The 18,530-nt window shown below is 41.3% G+C and overlaps 1 protein-coding gene across 2 annotated transcripts; it reads right to left on the bottom strand.

The window, feature by feature from the left end:
• Positions 1-976: 976 nt before the first annotated feature.
• On the bottom strand, positions 977-18,032 carry LOC138626464 (homeobox protein aristaless-like 4). 2 transcript variants are annotated; one of them, XM_069708113.1, is made up of 4 exons: positions 17,690-18,032; positions 8,657-8,970; positions 1,926-2,054; positions 977-1,297 (listed from the first exon to the last, which is right to left on the bottom strand). In XM_069708113.1, the coding sequence occupies exons 1-4, from the start codon at positions 18,030-18,032 to the stop codon at positions 977-979; spliced, it is 1,107 nt and encodes a 368-aa protein (XP_069564214.1). The 2 variants fall into 2 exon arrangements, with proteins under 2 accessions (XP_069564214.1, XP_069564215.1); XM_069708114.1 differs by lacking the exon at positions 8,657-8,970 and having other exon boundaries at positions 1,926-2,027; positions 17,664-18,032.
• Positions 18,033-18,530: the final 498 nt, after the last annotated feature.

Below are 18,530 nucleotides of genomic sequence, written 5' to 3' on the forward strand. Positions count from 1 at the left end.
AAGGTTGCTGCTGTGCACTGCTGCATCTGGCCTGCCAGTGGAGACACTGTTTCCTGTAACCTGAGGCCTGAGCCTCATAGGGGAACCTGTGGAGGCAGCCCTGGGAGAGGAAATGACAAGTTGGTTTGAAATTACTGCCAATCCAGTGCCTGCTCTCAATTGGCAGGTAAAATCTGCTCCCGCTCAATTAGACTCTGTTTACTTATTGCATTAAACCTGTCCTTCTTTTCAGGGACATAAACTACCCACAACAAACTAAATTATTTATAATTATAGAATTGCAGTTATAAAAAAGTAGTAATAGAAAGTGACTGAAAAGAAACTTTCAGCACTTGGTATGCATCTGAGATTGCTCTCACTGAGTGGATTTGTTTTTTTAAATAGCTTACAAAATGCAGACCTTGTTCAGAAATGGACTTTCACTGATTTACAGTATGAGAGACAAAAGTGGTAGTTGCGTAAATGATGTAAGTGTGGCAGGATGAGTGATACAAAAAATATGATAAAGGAAGCAAATAATGTGAATCATGCTTATTTCTGTAAATAATGAATGTATGATATGGCTGGATTTGGCACTGAATTCATATATTATATGAATGATATTTGTAAACCATGTTTGCGCTTGCTTATTTTACTATAACCTTTCATCAATATGAATGTTAGCCAGTTTATTGGAGAGTTAACCCCATATTTCAATGAGACCTGAGAGATCAAGGAATCAAGGATGAATGTCCTCATCTGAATCACACCTCTGGATTTCTCTCAAATTCAGCATCTGCTGATTGTCATAGTCACAGTTATCTTGGTTGTGTTGGCCGCTGTAATGGCCTCTGTTATCTCCACAGTCTCTCACTGTTCATTTGACCGGTGTTATCATTAGTGCTCTCAGGAAAAACCCTTCTTCCCCCACAGTGCTTGCTGATGGCTGCTCCAGAGAGGGGGCCATATGGGGGCCGAGTGGAACTGGGTTGGGACATCATGTAGCCCAGGAGATGGCCGCGCTGTGTTCCTTGGCCTTCATACGCAGGGCAGCTATGCTGGAGGATTTGCGATCTGGATCAACGTTGAGATCATAGCCATTGATTCCCCCGCCCATCCCACCACCCCCAAACAGGCTGCCCATATGTGTCTGTCCCATGTGGCTGCTCCCTGGACTGGGCACACCCAGGAAGTCAGAGACGCCTCCAGGACCATGAGGGTGAGGCGGCATGCAGGAAGGAACGGAGTCACAAGGCACGACGCAGCCAGGCACCGGAGACGCCCCGCTGCTGCTCCCAATCCACGAGGGGTTCTGGATCTGTAGAAGAGCAGGAAAAACAGGTTAAAGGGACTATAATGGATATTTTCACAATAACAATGAATTAAATGTGAAAGTGGTTGCTCGTCGACCTTCAGAGAATTATCCTTCCCTTTGGCTTTGCAAAGCTCTACAGTGAATTTCAGTTCGTTGTTTACCTCTCTGGTCTGCGACTTTACTGTTTCGCTTCACTGTCACTGCATTCATAGTGACATTTTCAGCCGCAGTAGGTTGATGTTTTCAGAGGTAAAGCCCTAACAACCCACTCCACCTTTCTGCCTCAACACCAGATGGCAGGCTAGTTAACATTGCAGAGCTTTTAGCAACTAAAGAGCCAGATATTTTCTTCGGGAGGTGGTAGAGACCAAATATAGAGCTAAAAGAGAGTATTAGACTTGCATTCAGGTGGTCAGAGGCATAACTTCAAATAAATTTGAATGTTTATATGCATTGTCTTGAGGTGTAAATAACTGTTTTGCTTGCAAGTTATCCATATGTCCACTGCCCCCATGTGAAGGTTTAATAACAAACCTTGATCATGTTTTACACTACATTAATATTTTCTGATTCTGACCGATCATGAGAACCTGCAGTTATCAGTGAGCGGACTATCACTATTGTACTTTACCTGTGCATAGTTTTCAGGCCGGGTGAGTAGAGGCAGCTCATAAGCAGTTGAGAAGTGCGTGCGGACCTGTTGCATCTGGCCAAAACGCTCTCGCTTCCTCCACTTAGCTCTGCGATTCTGGAACCACACCTGCAAAGAAAACAGACCATCAGGAAAATACCTCCTAATGCAGGCCAGCCTCTCTCAAACAAAACTTGAATATCATTTTTAAACATGGCTATCAAAGCTTTCATATCATGTGGAAGCACAAGTACTTTTTTTTGGAGAAAAGTGGGGCATCTTCTTGCTCCGCAAGACAGAGTAAGAAACTGAGACGCATAAATTGAAGATAGTGCAGCAAATAAATTCTGCAGCACATGAAAGTCCGGGCCCTAGTTTTAAGACTTGACGTGTCTTTAAAGTACCGTCCACACTGAGCTATTGATGTGAAAATGGTGAGTCTCCCCTGGTGCTGCATGTTTCAGCTCCTCCCTTTGATACACAGGCGTCTGCCTCCCTTCAAGCTGCCAGTGTCGACAGATCCACATCTGGGCCTGTAGCTGTTCATAAATCACTCTGAGAAAGGTGTGCTCTCTCCCACATGTCAGCACAGTGGGATACAGTAGGGAATCCCTCTGTGTAATCCATGAAACAAATGCTGAACTTTTGACCTAGAACATAACGTGTACTGTATGCGTGTAAATACGTATTTTCTATATTTCCAACTTTAGGTTTATGAAGTATTGTCTGTAGCACGTGAGGAAGGTTTTCTGGGTGAGTTTTCCAGACTGATAGACATGCTACTTTTCAGAAAGGGTGTACAGTACTTTCAGTAACCTGCTGACAGACCAAGTCCAGGCTACTTAGCCCACATCTCCTTAACTGTGGAAGGTACTGGGAAAGAATGACTGAATGGTGGAAAGGGCTCTGAAAGAAAAAGTGCTACAGCCTGAGCAAAAGAGTTTCAGCCTGAGAGAACTCCACAAGGATATTTTTGAAATCTTTAGATGTGTTCAATATATTAATCTAGAATACTCTACATACTTTTATTTCTCTCACGATATCTGTCGTCCTAGACGATGGATCCCATCGCTGGTGTGATGCTGTTTTTCGTGGGCTTTATTTATTTCTTCTTTTGAGGGGTAGAGGGTGTACCTGTGTTCAATTTTGTGTAACATAATCACGTTTGACTAGTGTAGATAAAAATAAGCAAAAAATATGCGACTGGATACGTCAAGTGTTACATATTATGACATGGTCTCTACTGTGTGCACAAGGCCAAACATGTCTACATGTTCTTTCGCTGCATCAACTAGTCAATTGATCTTCTTTAAAAAAAAAATCTTAAAAGGGTGTTGATGAGAGTTGATTAAATCAAAATGTTTTTCATTCAAACGATGAGCAAATAACAATGTTATTTAATATAGTCAAACGACTTCATTTTAGAACGTACTCAATCGTATTCTTACCTTTTTAGTCATTATTACATTTGTTGTTTTTTAAATTAAGTCGTGGATAGACGTCACATTATTTCTTAAGATTTCCGCCTTTCCTAACCGTGCATATCTCCTGTTTAAGTTGTAACTTTTGTTGATTTTTTTTTTTTCTGGAGAATTCTCTCACATATCCACGCAAAAGAATAGAAAAGCTGAGGGGAGTACTGGGAGTCTCCACATGTTTATCTGTATCTATTTGTTGATTGTCTGAATCTTATCCTCCCCAGAGAGAAGAGGGAAATTTCTTCAAAGAGAAAAGAAAGAGCGATCCCGCTTCGACACAGGGGTTTGAACTTGGATTGTGGGTTGATTCCCAGCCCAATCAGCTCGTGGTTTTCACAGTGCCTGACATGCAATTTCCCCTCAGTCAACCTCTTTAAATCCTCCCCTCTTGTCTCTCACCCTCACTGTTTCTCTCAATCAATGTAAACACAGTGAAATTAAATGACAAACCTGAGCTGTGTTGTACAAAGATGTGAAGATGTGAACTAATATGGGGCAGGAGTGGATTTTTATTAAATGAGATAACACCAGCTTTAAGCAGCAACCTGCATGCAAGTCTATCATTGTTCTAGATGCTTGTAACCACTAGCTGGTTCATTTCCAAAGAGAAAACCATGTATATAGCTGTTGTCAGGAGTTTTGTGAGAGGCTGACGTAAAGAAATGTCGTCTGACTCCGACATTCCTCAGGTCAGCTGGCGAGATTAGACGACAGCTCACCCTTACATAGGGGTAAGCGGATATCTGAGGTTGTGGCTGAACCCCAATGTCAAGGTGAAGGGTTGTTGCCCTTTGAATTATATCATATGTTTTGAGGGGCGCTCTGACTCCATGTTCTGCTCCCCCTCAGGATTTGGGGTCTATTATTGTTTTAACATTTGTCATGTCTTTCCTTTGGTGGCTCTTTGGTTACATGAGCTCTTAACATCACAGGTTTCCAACACAAAAGGTCCTGATTGGATTGATAAACATAAAAATGACTTACAGTTGTAGTTTTAGTTTCTAACATGTTTTGGAACTCTTTGATTTAACAGAGGTTTGTGCCTCTCGTGTATTAATAATAAATGAATAAATCTTGTACACAATTTTCCTGAAAATCTGTTCATATCTGAATTTCATTTAACAACACTCGCTGTAACTGTGAGGGTAATTCAAACTCTTTAAAGACTCTTTTAACCATCTGGAAGAAACATTGTTAGTCTCATGCGTGATTAAAATTTAAAAAAAAGAAAAGGCTAAAAACGTTATGCCTCTTATTCTTTTCTTAACTTGTACAACACTAACCAAAATTGTACATCTTGTAAGCAGTTATTCTACAGCCTCACATCAAAATGTGTAATAGCTACATGTGTCCACAGCTCAAAACGTATAACTCTCAGTACTGGCTCTAAAATTAAAAGATGCTAACGCTTTTCTTGTCCTTTTCTGTTGGCCCGCATCCACGTCTCTTGCCTGTCCTACGTTACTTAAAAGCTAATCCACATTGTTTTTGTTTTTTTCTTGCTCACAGACTCAATCAGTGGTTTCCTAGGATCTGTGTTTGATCCATCCTACCACCCCCAACCTCCTCCCTCCGCAGACTCTGTCACTTTTTCTACTCTGTCACATGACTTCCTTCTTGGACAACCCTGTCTCAAATATAGACATCTCACAATTTTAGAGCTGTTATTGTGAAACGAATTTGTTTTGAACTTTGGCGAAACGTTTCTATGATGTGAAACTGTATTTTGGCATATATAGATGTTTCTTTCCAAAATGTTGTGTTTTTATTCAAAATAAGGTGTTAATATTTAATTTTTGGTCACCTGGATGAGAAACTGCAGTCACAACTTCATTTAGATGTTTGTAAGACTCTTTGAAGAAATACTGTCCAGAACAGCAGTAAGTGCAGCTGAAAGAACTTCTAGGCTTTGGGCTAAGGTCAATATCAAAAGTGTTTCAAAGCTACACTTTGCTTTTAAAACAAAGTTTTATCAGTTACCGCTCGGTCATCTTAATTGTGATCGATCAAGATAGCCTTAGATAACTTTTCTCCTCCTCTCATCTTAATCTCGTTGTCATCCACCCACTCCTCTGTTGAAGCACAGCCTCTTCTGTCTGTCTCCACCCCACCCCCAACGCCGAACCCTCTCCATGTCTCTCCTCCCTCCTCCCTTTTAAGTCAGTGAGGGGAAGTGGGGATATTGGAAAGTGAGATGGGAGAATGTTCAAACTGGAGCTTGTTTTCATTTCATGTTTAATTTCCTGACGCCTAAGCCCTCGGCTTTCCGCAGCTAACCCCTTTGACCTTTTAGAGGCGTGCAGACGAGAGCAGCGGACCAGGCGTACACTTACACACACAGGATACACACACACATTTACATACCATATTATGTACAGATTTTTAAAATCACTCACTAACAAGTGCGGTATTTTAACCAGGACCCTCTCAAACACTGACTGGAACCTTTTTATACACAAGCATGTCGTCTGAGCACTGTATTCCCCCTGTCTTGGTTTCTGGGGACTGAGTGTGTAATGTTTCACAGAGGGTTTACTCTACGTAGCTTTTCCTTTGAACGGCAGGAGGAATAAGACCCAAGCCAAATAGTTTGGCAGAGAGATAATTCAGGGAACATTATGAAGTCAGATGTGTCCTTTGCTGCTCCATGTCTCTTATTCCCAAAGTTATAAACTTCTGCTCTTTTCAGAAAGGAAGGCCATTGGTGTCTTTGCATAAGCAGATTTCCAGTTAACAGAAATAGTTTTATTGTTTATCATGAAGAGAAACCTGTATATGATGCCCAAAAGGATGGTATTTACCAACTGCAAACACTTACTACCCTTGTTTATTTTATTTAGCAGACATCTGCAAAGAAGGTGGCTCGATGCTCTTGGAGCTCAAAGTGCTTGGCGGTGATACAGTAATTGCTAAAGACGCTGACAGCAAAATGCAGCTTACAGAGCCATTAAAGAGCTTTATTTATGCTCCAGAGCCAGCAGGCAGAGAGAGAGGAAGAGGGAGAAAGGGAGGGCAGAGTCCACAACTCCAGAAACGGCTTTGAAGTCCAGACGTCTCACCTCATCTCTGTCATCTAGGACCATTGCAATTGATAGACTGCCCCAGCAGTCACTCACACACAACTCCTCCTCCTCCTCCTCCTCCTCCTCCATAAAAAAGTAGGCAGCATGGTGAAGTTCAAGTCTGAGGTTGAGAGCTAATTGTTCTAAATAAACTAGTGGCAGCAGAAGTCACAGATGTGATTATGGAAAACTGCAGGCCGACTTTATGAAGACATTCATCATTAAACTGAGGATGAAACTGTAGGACCTTGACATTGGCATTTTGGCAGAAATCTGTACTCTGGATTTCAATTGCTGCTGTTTTGGAGATGAAAAGGATTCTCCGATCGCTTGCCAAAGCTTCGAGTGCCCCTTGGTATTCAACAATTGGATATCCCTGGACTTTGTCTCCGTGGACCTTCAGTTGAAATTGTGGGGTTTAGTCTTGATTGCGTGCATATTTAGGGTCTGATTTTAGAAGTTTGGGTCAAACCTCACAGTGACTCAACAGAGTCTGCTGTGTGCCTGTCAGATGAAAAAGTTAATTATATTCATCTGGGGAATAGATGGGTCTGTGTGAACACAGCATGAATGTACTTATTTTACTGTAACACCATGAGGACCAGGCCAGATTCTCTGTCCCTGTCTATGTCTTGGACTATGTGTGGAAATTGAAAGTGGCATCTCAAAGTGTTTTTTATATCCATGCCAAATAGCTTTGATGGCTTTCCATGTGTTTTCCTTCCCTGCCTCCAGAGTTGTGCAGTGAAGTAGTTTGAACATGGTAGTGCTGGGGAGAAACCCTTGGCCTCTGACCCTCTTGTGGAGTCTGCACCGTGTAAGTGCTAAGAGCAGAGTATTCCCCGAGTCCCACCCATTCAACCCTGATCTAAAACTGGCAGGCAGAAAGAGAGATGGAGAACAATAGGCCTTGCTGTCTGCTGCTCGGAGCAATCTTTGTCAACATGCCAGTCTTAACTCTCCCAACCCTCTTTCTGTCAGCTCCCCGAGTGATTATTAGCATGCAAACATGAACAACTGTGCCCATGCAATGCAGGTCATGGAAACTGTCCTCCCAGGAAGAAACGACGACATCAGTGGTTTCAGCATGTGCCCAAAATGTTTAAGTGACAAATCCCTTTTGTAGAGCAGTGATTCCCAAACTGTGGTTTGTAAGACTCCACCTGGTGGCACATAAGAGCCTTGCTGAAAGGCCGAACGATATGTACTCCAACTGGCCCAAGTCCAAAACATTTAAATGTAATTACATACAGCAGTTATTATATACACACATCACATCGCAATAATGTAAGGAAAATGTGTTGGTAATCATTTGAATAATTACAATCATTGAAATAGAAGTTGCTTCTGCTTAGTCACGTAGGGTGGTGTGATGTCATGTCCGACTAGCATAATGCAAACGTTATCTTGACACAGTCAGTCCTCAGTAGTTAATTTTATCAAGCAGAATGAGTAGTTTTTTAATTAACTACATGGTCCATAAAACAGTCAAACGGCAAAAGATAACGCTGGACCAGACAGGTCCAACGCTGAGGAGAAGTTGGATGTAAAGTCGAGTGGAGCTTTTTAGAGCTACAGATGCAAATGTATTCGTTGATTTTAAAACAGTGGCTGCTGTTGTTGCTGTTGTTTAGCTGTTCTAAGGCTATTGCAGGGTTGAATTCTCGAATTTGATTTTAGGGAAAAAAGAAAAGAACAAATTTGGTACCTGCAGTGTTGGTGCTTGTGAATTTTACTTCGGTACATAGTGGCACACAGTCTTAAAAGTCTGGGAACCTCTGCTCTGGTGGACTGGAGTGAAAACACTGAACATATGAGACAGCTGTTCCTTCCTACTTCCAAGCCAACATCGTCTTAAATATGATCATAATCATTTCCAAACCTTAACCACGTGTTTCATTATAGTAACCATGGCAACACCGATACTTTGACAAAGTAGTAATTTTAACCCAAACCACTATGTTACAGGAACTGTACTTATTTTAACTCGCACTGTGATTTTTTTTTTTTTTTGTGCTTAAACCTTACCAACTCTTAACTGTAGCTTTGTCACATCATGGAGCTGATTTATGATGCCTTACAGTGATTGGTAATTGTTTTGGAAAAGACAAACAAATCCCGCTGATAGGGATGTCAGATCAGCAAATGTTTGTGTTGTTCATACATGTATAGTTTGTCATGTGTATCCTACCTGTACACGAGCCTCTGTCAGATCTGTCCTCAGTGCCAGCTGCTCGCGGGCATAAACATCTGGGTAGTGTGTCTTCTGGAAAACTTTCTCCAGCTCTTCCAGCTGGTAGCTGGTGAATGTGGTGCGATTGCGTCTCTTCTTGCCTTTGTTGCTCTCAGCCTCGCTTTTGTCCAGAGGGCTAGAGAGGTCCGACCCGGGATGCTCGCTCGGCCCCTTCACACCGGGTTCCTTAAGGTTTAGGTAGCTGCCTTCCATCCCGGGAGGGTCGATGCTCGGGGGCAACTCAGACTCTGTCAAGCCGCTGTTGTCTTTCCCTGCATGGATGAGATGCAGAAAGAACGAGGTGATCAGTCTCAGTTTGCCACTGATTTCACACATGAAGTTCAGTTAACTCATCATGAGGAACATAACTCAGCCTGAGAGAGAGCTGTATAAAGTTTTTTTTTGTGGTTGTGAAGGGAGCAAAGCTTTAAAAAAAAAAAAAAGATTAACATTTTTAAAAGATAGCTTGATTTACGAACTGAGGGTTTGGCGTTGGAGAGGAGTGGAATGAAAGATGCCATGGGAAATGCAGAGTCCAGGGTTTGACTCTACTGAAAAGCACAAGTCAGGATATCTGCAGCACCAATTTTGACCAATATTTTAAAATATATCTTGTGTGAGTCCCTCAACTAGAAGTACAGCACACTATCTGTGCAGTACCTTTTTAATTCTGTGACATGGATTGATGGCAGTGCTCATCATTACAAATTTCAAGTGTGGATATTAAACTTTGGTCATGATGAAATACATCTGCGCAATTTTGGTTTCAGTTGTACTGTGCCATTCTTACGAGTTTCATATGAAGCGATTAATTAAGTGTGGCTTTACATATAATATAAACCATATTCTCACTGTAATAATATTTTCATTAAATAAGCAATTACAACCAAGTTTCTGACCATTAAAAAGCTGAATATATAGTGTAATACGCTGTTAATAGTAGTCCTGTAATTATAGTTACTGCTCTTACTATAATTTGAATATCAGAATCATACTTTCTTTAAAATGTGGCTGAATAGGGCAACCTTATAGCTGAGTGGTTAGGGTGCATACCACATGGCCATGAATACCATCAGTCGTGAATCCCCAGTTTAATTCCCGGCTGGCTGGACCTTTTCTGAACGTCATTCCCCTGCTCTGTTTCCCCTCTACACTGCACCGTCTGGATAAGGGCAAAAATGCCCTAACAAATATTCTTTACAAAAAAATTGTGTCCGAATAAAACCGTGGTGCCTCACATTCGCATCAACAAGTGTGTCTGCTCATCATCGCATTGCAAAATCTCCACAAAATGACATTTACGTTAGGCTTACATCATCTCTGTAATGTTTTATTTTAAGGTTCAAAGGCCCTGCCTGTGTGTCGCACATCTAAAAGTTGCAGAGAAGAAATGTCTTTTTTGTTTGAAAGGTATGTCACTACACATCGGTGTGACACAACCCTCAAAGCCCCTCTCCCTCACATCTCTCAATCACTCCACCTGAAATCCGAGCCACACAAAATCTGCTCCATCTCGAGCCTTGTATGCCGGGCCTTGTGTACGGGGGGCGACCACGCTTTATCCCGCAGCCTTGCCCCTCAAATGTAAACAGCATTGTGTTTGTCACCTTCGATTTCGTGAGCGTCCATTTTGCAACAGACCTTGCTCTGTTCCTGTCTGCGCTTGCTGGCTTTTTTTGTTTCCTTTTAGGAGATGAAGAAAGCTGTCCCTTCTCCTTCAATAAACAAACAGCCGTGTGAATAAATAAGCTGAAGGGCTCGTTGCGGGCCAGTGAGAACAGTGTGCTCGGTCAGCCTCTGTTTGCCTTTCTTGTGAATGGGCACGGAGAGCGCCCTCTCCTTACTGTATTTGTCTTAAACCAGCACATAATGGTCTCATTTTAGTCCAACAACATTTGTCTTCGAGTTAGGAAGATTAGGATGATTAACAAATAGTTTTGTGCATGCGTTTGCCTTTGTCACTTTTCATTTTTGTTTTGAGTAATGTAATCATTCTCACGAAACTCAGGCATTGGAGAAAAAAAAGAGTTGATACCTTGTGGCACTCGTGAGTCTTTGAGCCAAGATTTTTAGTGGTTAATACGATGACTAAATAGTTGTGGAGTGATGAAGCTAGGCGGTGGCTGTCTGCAACATGCATGTTTGTTTTCATGGATTAGTACGTCTTTGGCTAGTGTGTCCCACACTGAGTTGTCAATAGTCATCCCCTCAAAACTGCAGCAGGCCTCCCTTGCTCTCTGGCTATGACTTACCCAGACCGAGACACTAATGGAACAGCACAGGTCGCCCAGCTGGAGTTCATGACCTCATATCGCCGTGGCCTACCTGTCAGTCCTCTTTACGGTCTCCACGCTGGCAGATGTTCTGACATCACCAACCCCTGAGCTGGCCTCTTATTCTCAAGCACTGTGCAATAATTTCATTCTACCCCTGGGCAGGAGCACGGCTGCCGTGTTAGCAGAGTAAGACAGGTCAACTCAAGGTTCCTGCCTGGCATTTGCATCTGTGAGAGAAAATGCAGTTATGCCCCTGAGCAAGGTATATATCCTGTGAGGCTGAGCACAGATGAGGGGATGTGAAGAGTTTAGGATGCAGCTTGGAATTGTTTAAGGTTCTCTCTCTTATCAGATTTTATACTGGCATCTAGAATAGTTTGATATTTCGGGAAATACACGTATTTATTTCTTAACACTAGTTAAATCCGAAGATTGATGTCACTTCCATGTCTGCACAGGAAATATGATGCTATGAGCGGCCATCTAGCTTAGCATAGCATGAAGACTGGAAACAACTCGCCTGGCTCTTTCCAGTGGTGACAAAATCTGCCTATCAACATCCCTAAAACTCAATAATTAACAAGTTGTATGCTGCACTTTATTTGTTTAAGTTACTGGTCCCAGCCAAGAAATAGTTTGGTATTTTGACATTTTTAAACTTTTTGCATGTTTTTATAGATTAAACAATACACAGTGAGCTTTAGCAGACTGATAGGTGTATTTCTGGCTTTTGACAGAGCCAGCCTTGCTGTTCCTCCTGTTACCTGTCTTTATACTGCTTAGATGTTTGAGAGTATCGATTTTCTCATCTAAGAACGCTAAAAGGTGAATTTCCCCAAATCTTGAACTTTTCCTTTAAGACTCTCAGTTGTAGAGGCTTTTTTTTTTTTGCCACATTTTAAACTGGAATCTGGCCTAATCAACATCTTTTCTCTGTGTATTACTCCAGACTCATCTCGCTTCTCTCTGTCACGCTAACCACACAGAATCCTTTGCCACAAACATCTTTCAATTTTCCCGCATGCTGAGCTGTCTCTTCTGCACGCTGCTCCGGAGAACACAGCCATCACACACTGCTTTCTTTTAGGAGCCAAGATTCCAGTCCTTTGGCTCAGATTTTTTTTTTTTTTTTGGGCATTCAGAGTAATGTGTTTTTGACAGTTGATCTTCCTTCAGTATTTATCAACGTATATATAACTGCGCTGGATATCACTGCCTGATCCTGCAATTTGCCAAGTTTCTTTGTGACAAGCTGCAGACCTCTTCAGTTAGCTGAGGTCAGATGTTTACTAGGGTCAGCAATTTAATCACTGCTGAAAACAGAGAGAAAACATCAAAGTGTAATTTAACTGGTTGTAAAGCAACAGGGCACCCTCTCGGTTTTTATGGAATAGGACGGGTTGGGTCAAGTGAAGCCAAATAAAAGAAACACTATAAATTAGTAACCTGGGGAAGGGTTAATGACCAAACACTAAATGGGGAAGGGAATGCTTTTAAACAGAGTGCTCTGAAATGTTCTCTCAAAGTTGATAGCAGTATGCCGCAATAGTAATCACACCTTATATGGACCAAATTAAGTCAAGAATAAGTTTGGTCGTAAACAGGTGACTATTAATTTACATTCGCTGTTGGTTCACATATGCTTTGGGCTGGATTCTTTTTTCCGCAATGTGGTCTAAAACCTGATGTTGACTGTTGTTTCCTCAGTGGAAGGGAGGCTCCCAGATGTTTCTGAGGAGCGATCTATGCCAGCAGCTCACGCAAGAATGCTGATTCCCTGGGAAACAGAAAATCTTTCTGTTCAAGCCGAGCTCCTCAAAAATGTACTCGATCATGACCTCGCTGCTGTCCTAACACTTTGGGCAGAGGCTGTCTTATTCTCATATCAAAGTGCATCAAAATAGTTTTGGTCAGGTTAGAGTTATTTTAGGAGAGAAAGTAATTAGTTGTGGAGGAAGAACTAGTTTTCTTGTAAAGCATCTTGATAAAATAGCTTTCATGTATATCAGTGCAGAGAAACGTTTTATATTCAAAGTATTAACCTCTTAAGGTCAAGATGAGGGAAATTTGCTTGTCTGTATCAACTTATTGCAATGACTGGGTTTCATATAATCAATATTACAATTCGTCTTGGCTTTGGGATACAAATTTAGTAAATAGAAGAGTAACAAATGACAAGGAAATTCAATTGAGTGTAGTTATGAAATATATAATGTAATGCAATCATCTGTAACCCCTCCCTGTTTTCCAGTAGCCCCAAATACATTCTATGATCACATAGAATACTTCATATTCGAATCACATTTTTTGCCTTTTTACAGTCACAGACAAACATGAAACTCTGTGGTGCAGGCAGTGTGACCAGGTTATTTGGTTTTCTTTATCTTAAAACAAAGAGATCATAGTCATACATTTGCCTTGCCCAGTAGTTTCCAAGCTTATATTTCCTTTTTGATTATACCATAGCACTGTGTGGCCACATGTTTGCGTTGTGAGGTTAGATTTAGCTGATAGTCCACTGATAAGAACTGAGGAAGTAAAGGTAATGCCCGCCTCAACACCAAAGACACCGATCAAAATGTGTGCCAGCTGGCCAGTCTTTCTATTCTGGCCTGCGCGCAGATGTCAGATTGGCTGGGGGAAGTTACCTTCGGCTGCAAGAAAGGCGGCCGAAAGTAGAGGCCAAGGCATGCTGCGTTAGTGGGACAACGGCAAGACGGAGTGCAGGAGCATATATGAGAAGGAAAACATAATTTTGAGTCGTGATCAGAGGCATTTTAATTGAATTTGAAACTTAACATCGAGAAAAACAACACCTCATGAAACAAGATCTTGCTTGCCAAAGTTATATGAATGTCTTTTTCTTTTGATGCCAGGCAAATTGCTGCCGCCTTTCCTCCTGAGTCACACATTTATATAAGCCATTACTTTCTAACAAGTCAGGAATTCATCCTTTCAAGCATTCACTCATTAAATATTCTAATTTATTCTGGTTCACAGACACAAGCTGGCACGATCACAGGTGTCACCCTGGCGTTTGCTTTTTGTTCAAATCGACACAATGTGTTAGTCATCAGAACATGCATATCCTGTGACATCACTTCCCCAAGCCTTTTAACATGTACTTACAGTACTATATTTTGACAGGATGCTTTTAAAGCGCTGCCAGGACTTTTTGGGGTTGTGTTTTGGTTTTCATATGCTAAGAAAATGTTTTACATATAACAGGATGCTCAATATCCCACTGAAGGGAGGAGGGGTGGTTTGAAAGAAGAAAGATTGACAATTGATTGTTGTATTTTCTAAATGCATCATTTGCTTTGGTTATTTTGTGAAATGACAAAAAGGATACGGTGCAATCTGTTTAGCCTGGAGCACTGTTCCCACAACACTAGTGTGTAGTGATAGTTTCCACTTTAGAGTTTCAGCCTTATCTCCATTTACATACTCTTGAATTATAAAGAAAGTGTACGAATATTCTCATCACAAATTTATGTTTACAAAATGTTATGGTCTCTACTGCATCAATCAGTCTGTATCAAGGATAAAAACTGAACGTTAATCAAACTTCAGCTGTGAGTTCAGTAAAGTACTTGCATGTAAACAGTCATTCCCACACATGTGTGGCTTTCCCAGAAGCCCTCTCATTTCTCTTGAGTCTCTCAAATCATTACCCAATCTTGATGTCCATTTCTGACTCCTTGCTTATTTGTACAAGGTATTGTTGAGACAGGGTTATGTAAACCAGTCCCACTTTGTCATCTCAGGGACTCTCTGTAGCTTTGGAGATGTGATGTTTGGGGAGTATGAATAATAACTATAGGAGCCAGTAATGCACATCTGCCTTACATTAATGCGGACCTCTCCTGCGGTTCTGACCTGCATTCCTCAGCTCTCGAACAGCTCCAGAGGTTTTATTTCAGTCATCGCTGTGTGAGCAGGTAGATGGCTCCGTCCCTGTCCTCACTGTGGCACACTCTCACTGATTAACATGCACTGAAATGAACAGACCCGCCAACCTGAATCACTGCTTTGCATTAAATTAGTCTTTTAGAGACAATATTGTATTTAAAAAAAAACATGATCTGTCTGGTAGGGACGAAGTATAATTTGTGCCTACGCACAAACAACTTAAATTTCACAAAACACTATCCCAGACACCAAATATGTTGCACATTTTCAGTGCTGAATATCTAATATTTAAAGTTGAACTTTAAAATCTCTTTAAACCTCTTCAATTTGACAATTTCTTTCATATTGCTGCAGTGGAATTCAGGAAATGGGTTGGGAAATGTTTGGAATTGTCCTGAATTTAAAGTGTGAATTTTATGAAGCTTATCCCAAAAATATTCCACATTATAATACATAATATTAACACAATGAACCTACATCCTCACCGTTGCTTCTCTTATCTTCATGTGTTATCAATGTAATTATTAACGAGCAATTTTAGCATCCACGTCTACAAAGGGGTAAGACAGCGAGTAAAGTTTTTCTCCCTTTGTGTTGCATCGAAGCACCATTTTTCATGTAACATCCTCACAATAACACACAGATACAAAATGTTGGGTTGCAATGTGAACAGCATTAGAGCTGTAGCTGAAGTTGCCACATAGAAAATTCCCCATGGCTATGAGATGACTTTTGTCATCGCAATGGAGATAAACCATCAGCATTGAGCAATATATCTCCCATTGAGGACCACACATAACAGCGCAACCCTGTTGACGCCTGAGGCTTTGGCAAGAGCCCAAAGTATCCTCCCCAGAGCCACGATGCCTTCATCTGGCTGCAACATTTTCAATAATAATATTGCACAGCTCTCCTCAAGGGAGGCATGTTGCATTTAATGATGGTGTTTAAATGATTCTGTCAATGCACTTGCCAAATCCATTCACTTCAATGCAGGGGTGCTCAAGTGTGTTGGAGGCAGAAAAAAAAAATGACAGTTCAGACCGGAGTGAAGAGTGACTCCAGTTGTTGCTCAGGAAAGCAGATTACTTTGCACTTTATGGATGTATTTTGGCAAACTGTGGCACTGACTACTGCGCAAAAAATTGTGTTAGTGCAAGTCTAGTTGTAATTGGTCCCACTGAGCAGAATTAGGGAAGTTCAATTTTATTTGTTACACCTAATTCTGAAAAACACACGGTCCAGCATTTACTGTTTTTGCATTTTCTGTACTTTTGATGCAAATTGCTATTTGGAAATATGTACGTAAAGGTTGAGTTACTGCAAAGGTTTTGATTAACGTGTCAAATTTCAGCTGTGATCATAACAGATGTTTTCTTCTGTAGCATCATGATAAACATCTGGGATTGAATTATAGGCGTCAACGGGTCTATAGCCTAACGTAATGCTCACCAAAATATATATTTTTGTTTTTGTTTCTCTAGGCTACAAATATGGTATACATATTTTTTATTATAGTTTGTATAAGGTATTCTATTTTAGCCTATTTGCCCTTTCTATCTAATTTCACAGTTGAATCCATTTTGTCCACTTAATAAGGAGAGTTTCTCTTTCTATTTTGAACCCCCACATCTTGTAAAAAGAGACAGTAAAATTAAATGTTTTCTTTAAACGACCTTAAGGTTACATTTGTAGAGCAGCAAATTGTCGGCAGAGTCTTCAGAGCTATAAAGCTTTCGTTTGAAATGGATGCTGTTTGTCAGCTGGATGTGCAGGCAGTCTGGAATTTTATTGAACATGGATGGCTCCTGAATTGTAAATTGTTTTGGCCTATGAGGCTCCATGGAATAAATGTATCTATATTCCCCATTTCACCTGAAAGACGATAGGTGCGCTTTTTCTGTTCATCCTGAAACATTAAATTGTCATAAATATAATGGACAATCATGCACTAACTTGTCTTCAAAATAGTCCAGATGGCGTTTTGCTTTCTTCATTTTCGCCACATGCAGTGAGTTTTCCGTTTTGCGTGTGTATGGAGACGTGACTCAGTGACCTAGATGTCTAAAAAAGTACAATCATTTTTTTTATGCCTTTATTTTCCAGTGATTTAAGAGAATTTTCTAGCAAAAACAGGCTGCAGTTGTAGGCCAGTGAGAGCAGTGACAGCGATGCAGCGGCTTCACGAGATTGCGAATTTGATGGTGTTGTGAATGACAAAAAAAAACAACCTCTTGACTTGCAGTTTATGATCATATAGATCAATAAACACAAGTGTGAAAAAAATCTATTTAATTACCTTTAATGACTGAATCTTTTTTGACTCAAACTTTGCACTACCTCGAATTGGAAATAAAAGGCAGAATGTAATGTATTTTAGCTCATCTTGCAGGCGCGCAGGTTCCTAAAATACTTGAAACTCACTTCTGATCAAATTCAGAGTTTCATAGGCAAATTAAGGTGAGAGATTAAATTCTCAAATCAGAACCATTTTTGTCACAAAAATTTAATTATTAATCAAATTATTTTCTCGACATAGTTGCCCACATCAGGCTGATCGGAAACCACCGCACAGTGAAACATCACCGATGAATTTATAGCCTATATACGAATAAAGTTCTGTCGATGGTGGGGGGGGGGGGGGTTCTTCTCTCCTCCGCTAACAGATCACTGACTTTCACATCATGTAGCACACAGTACAGTGAATTCCCATTATTGTTTACAAATGTTCCCTCTTGTCGTGCATTTCCGTTAAACCTATGGCCAATATGTTTCACTTTGAGCCTGTTTTCTGTGCACTCACCATAGCAGGGAATGAGCGTCCCGTTGTGTCCGCTGTCCAGGTGCAGCTTGCTGCCTTCGGGTGGAGTTTTGCAGGTCGGCCGCTGCATGAAGAGCTGGTATTTGTTGAAGTTGCCCTCCTCAGCGCCATCCAGTGACTGGCACTCGGGCTGGAAAGGACTCCGGGACTTCTCTCCGTAAGCCTGCCCTTTCCCCGGAATGAACGTGGGGCTATATTTCGCTTCAGTGGTCGGGAAAGTCCTGAAAGGGTTCGCTTGGTGTTCTCTACTTTGCGCAGTAGAAGAACTATAATATGAATCCATCGATGTCATATCGCAGTATGAGACGCACGTATCTGCGTTCATACCTAAAAAGTTATTATAAAAAAAAAAATCCACACGATTCGTCTTTCCCTCCCCTTCTCTAGACAGCGGATGTTCTCTCCAAACTCTCATGCACTGACAAACTCACACTGCTGCGCTCATGCACACACACGCTCACACCGACGCATCTGGGACTGGTTAGAAAATGAATCAGATGTTTTCCAGAGTCTGCAGACTGAACAAATGCTAAAAGCCCCCTGAAGGTTTGTCGGGGTAAAAGAGAAATGCCTCGCTCAAACTGATGGCGCCTCAGTAGCCTGCAGTGTATGTGACACACGGGGCACTCCGACCTTCGGGCTCTACGCACGTCTGAAAAAGGCCCACTTCGAGTCTCAGCCGTGCGCTATTATGCAGCCCAGTAGAAATGGGAGGTCAAGCTCAGAGGGGGGAAAAGCTTTTTTGGTAAACACGCGGGAGACACAACACATGACATTAATGTAATTAGAGGATGAATGTAACGGCTTTGATTCCTGCTGTTGC

Source organism: Brachyistius frenatus, unplaced genomic scaffold, assembly GCF_029030835.1.
Source record: "Brachyistius frenatus isolate BFR_SWC_R1_liver_20210118 unplaced genomic scaffold, ASM2903083v1 Contig_74, whole genome shotgun sequence".
Taxonomy (NCBI): Eukaryota; Metazoa; Chordata; class Actinopteri; family Embiotocidae; genus Brachyistius; species Brachyistius frenatus.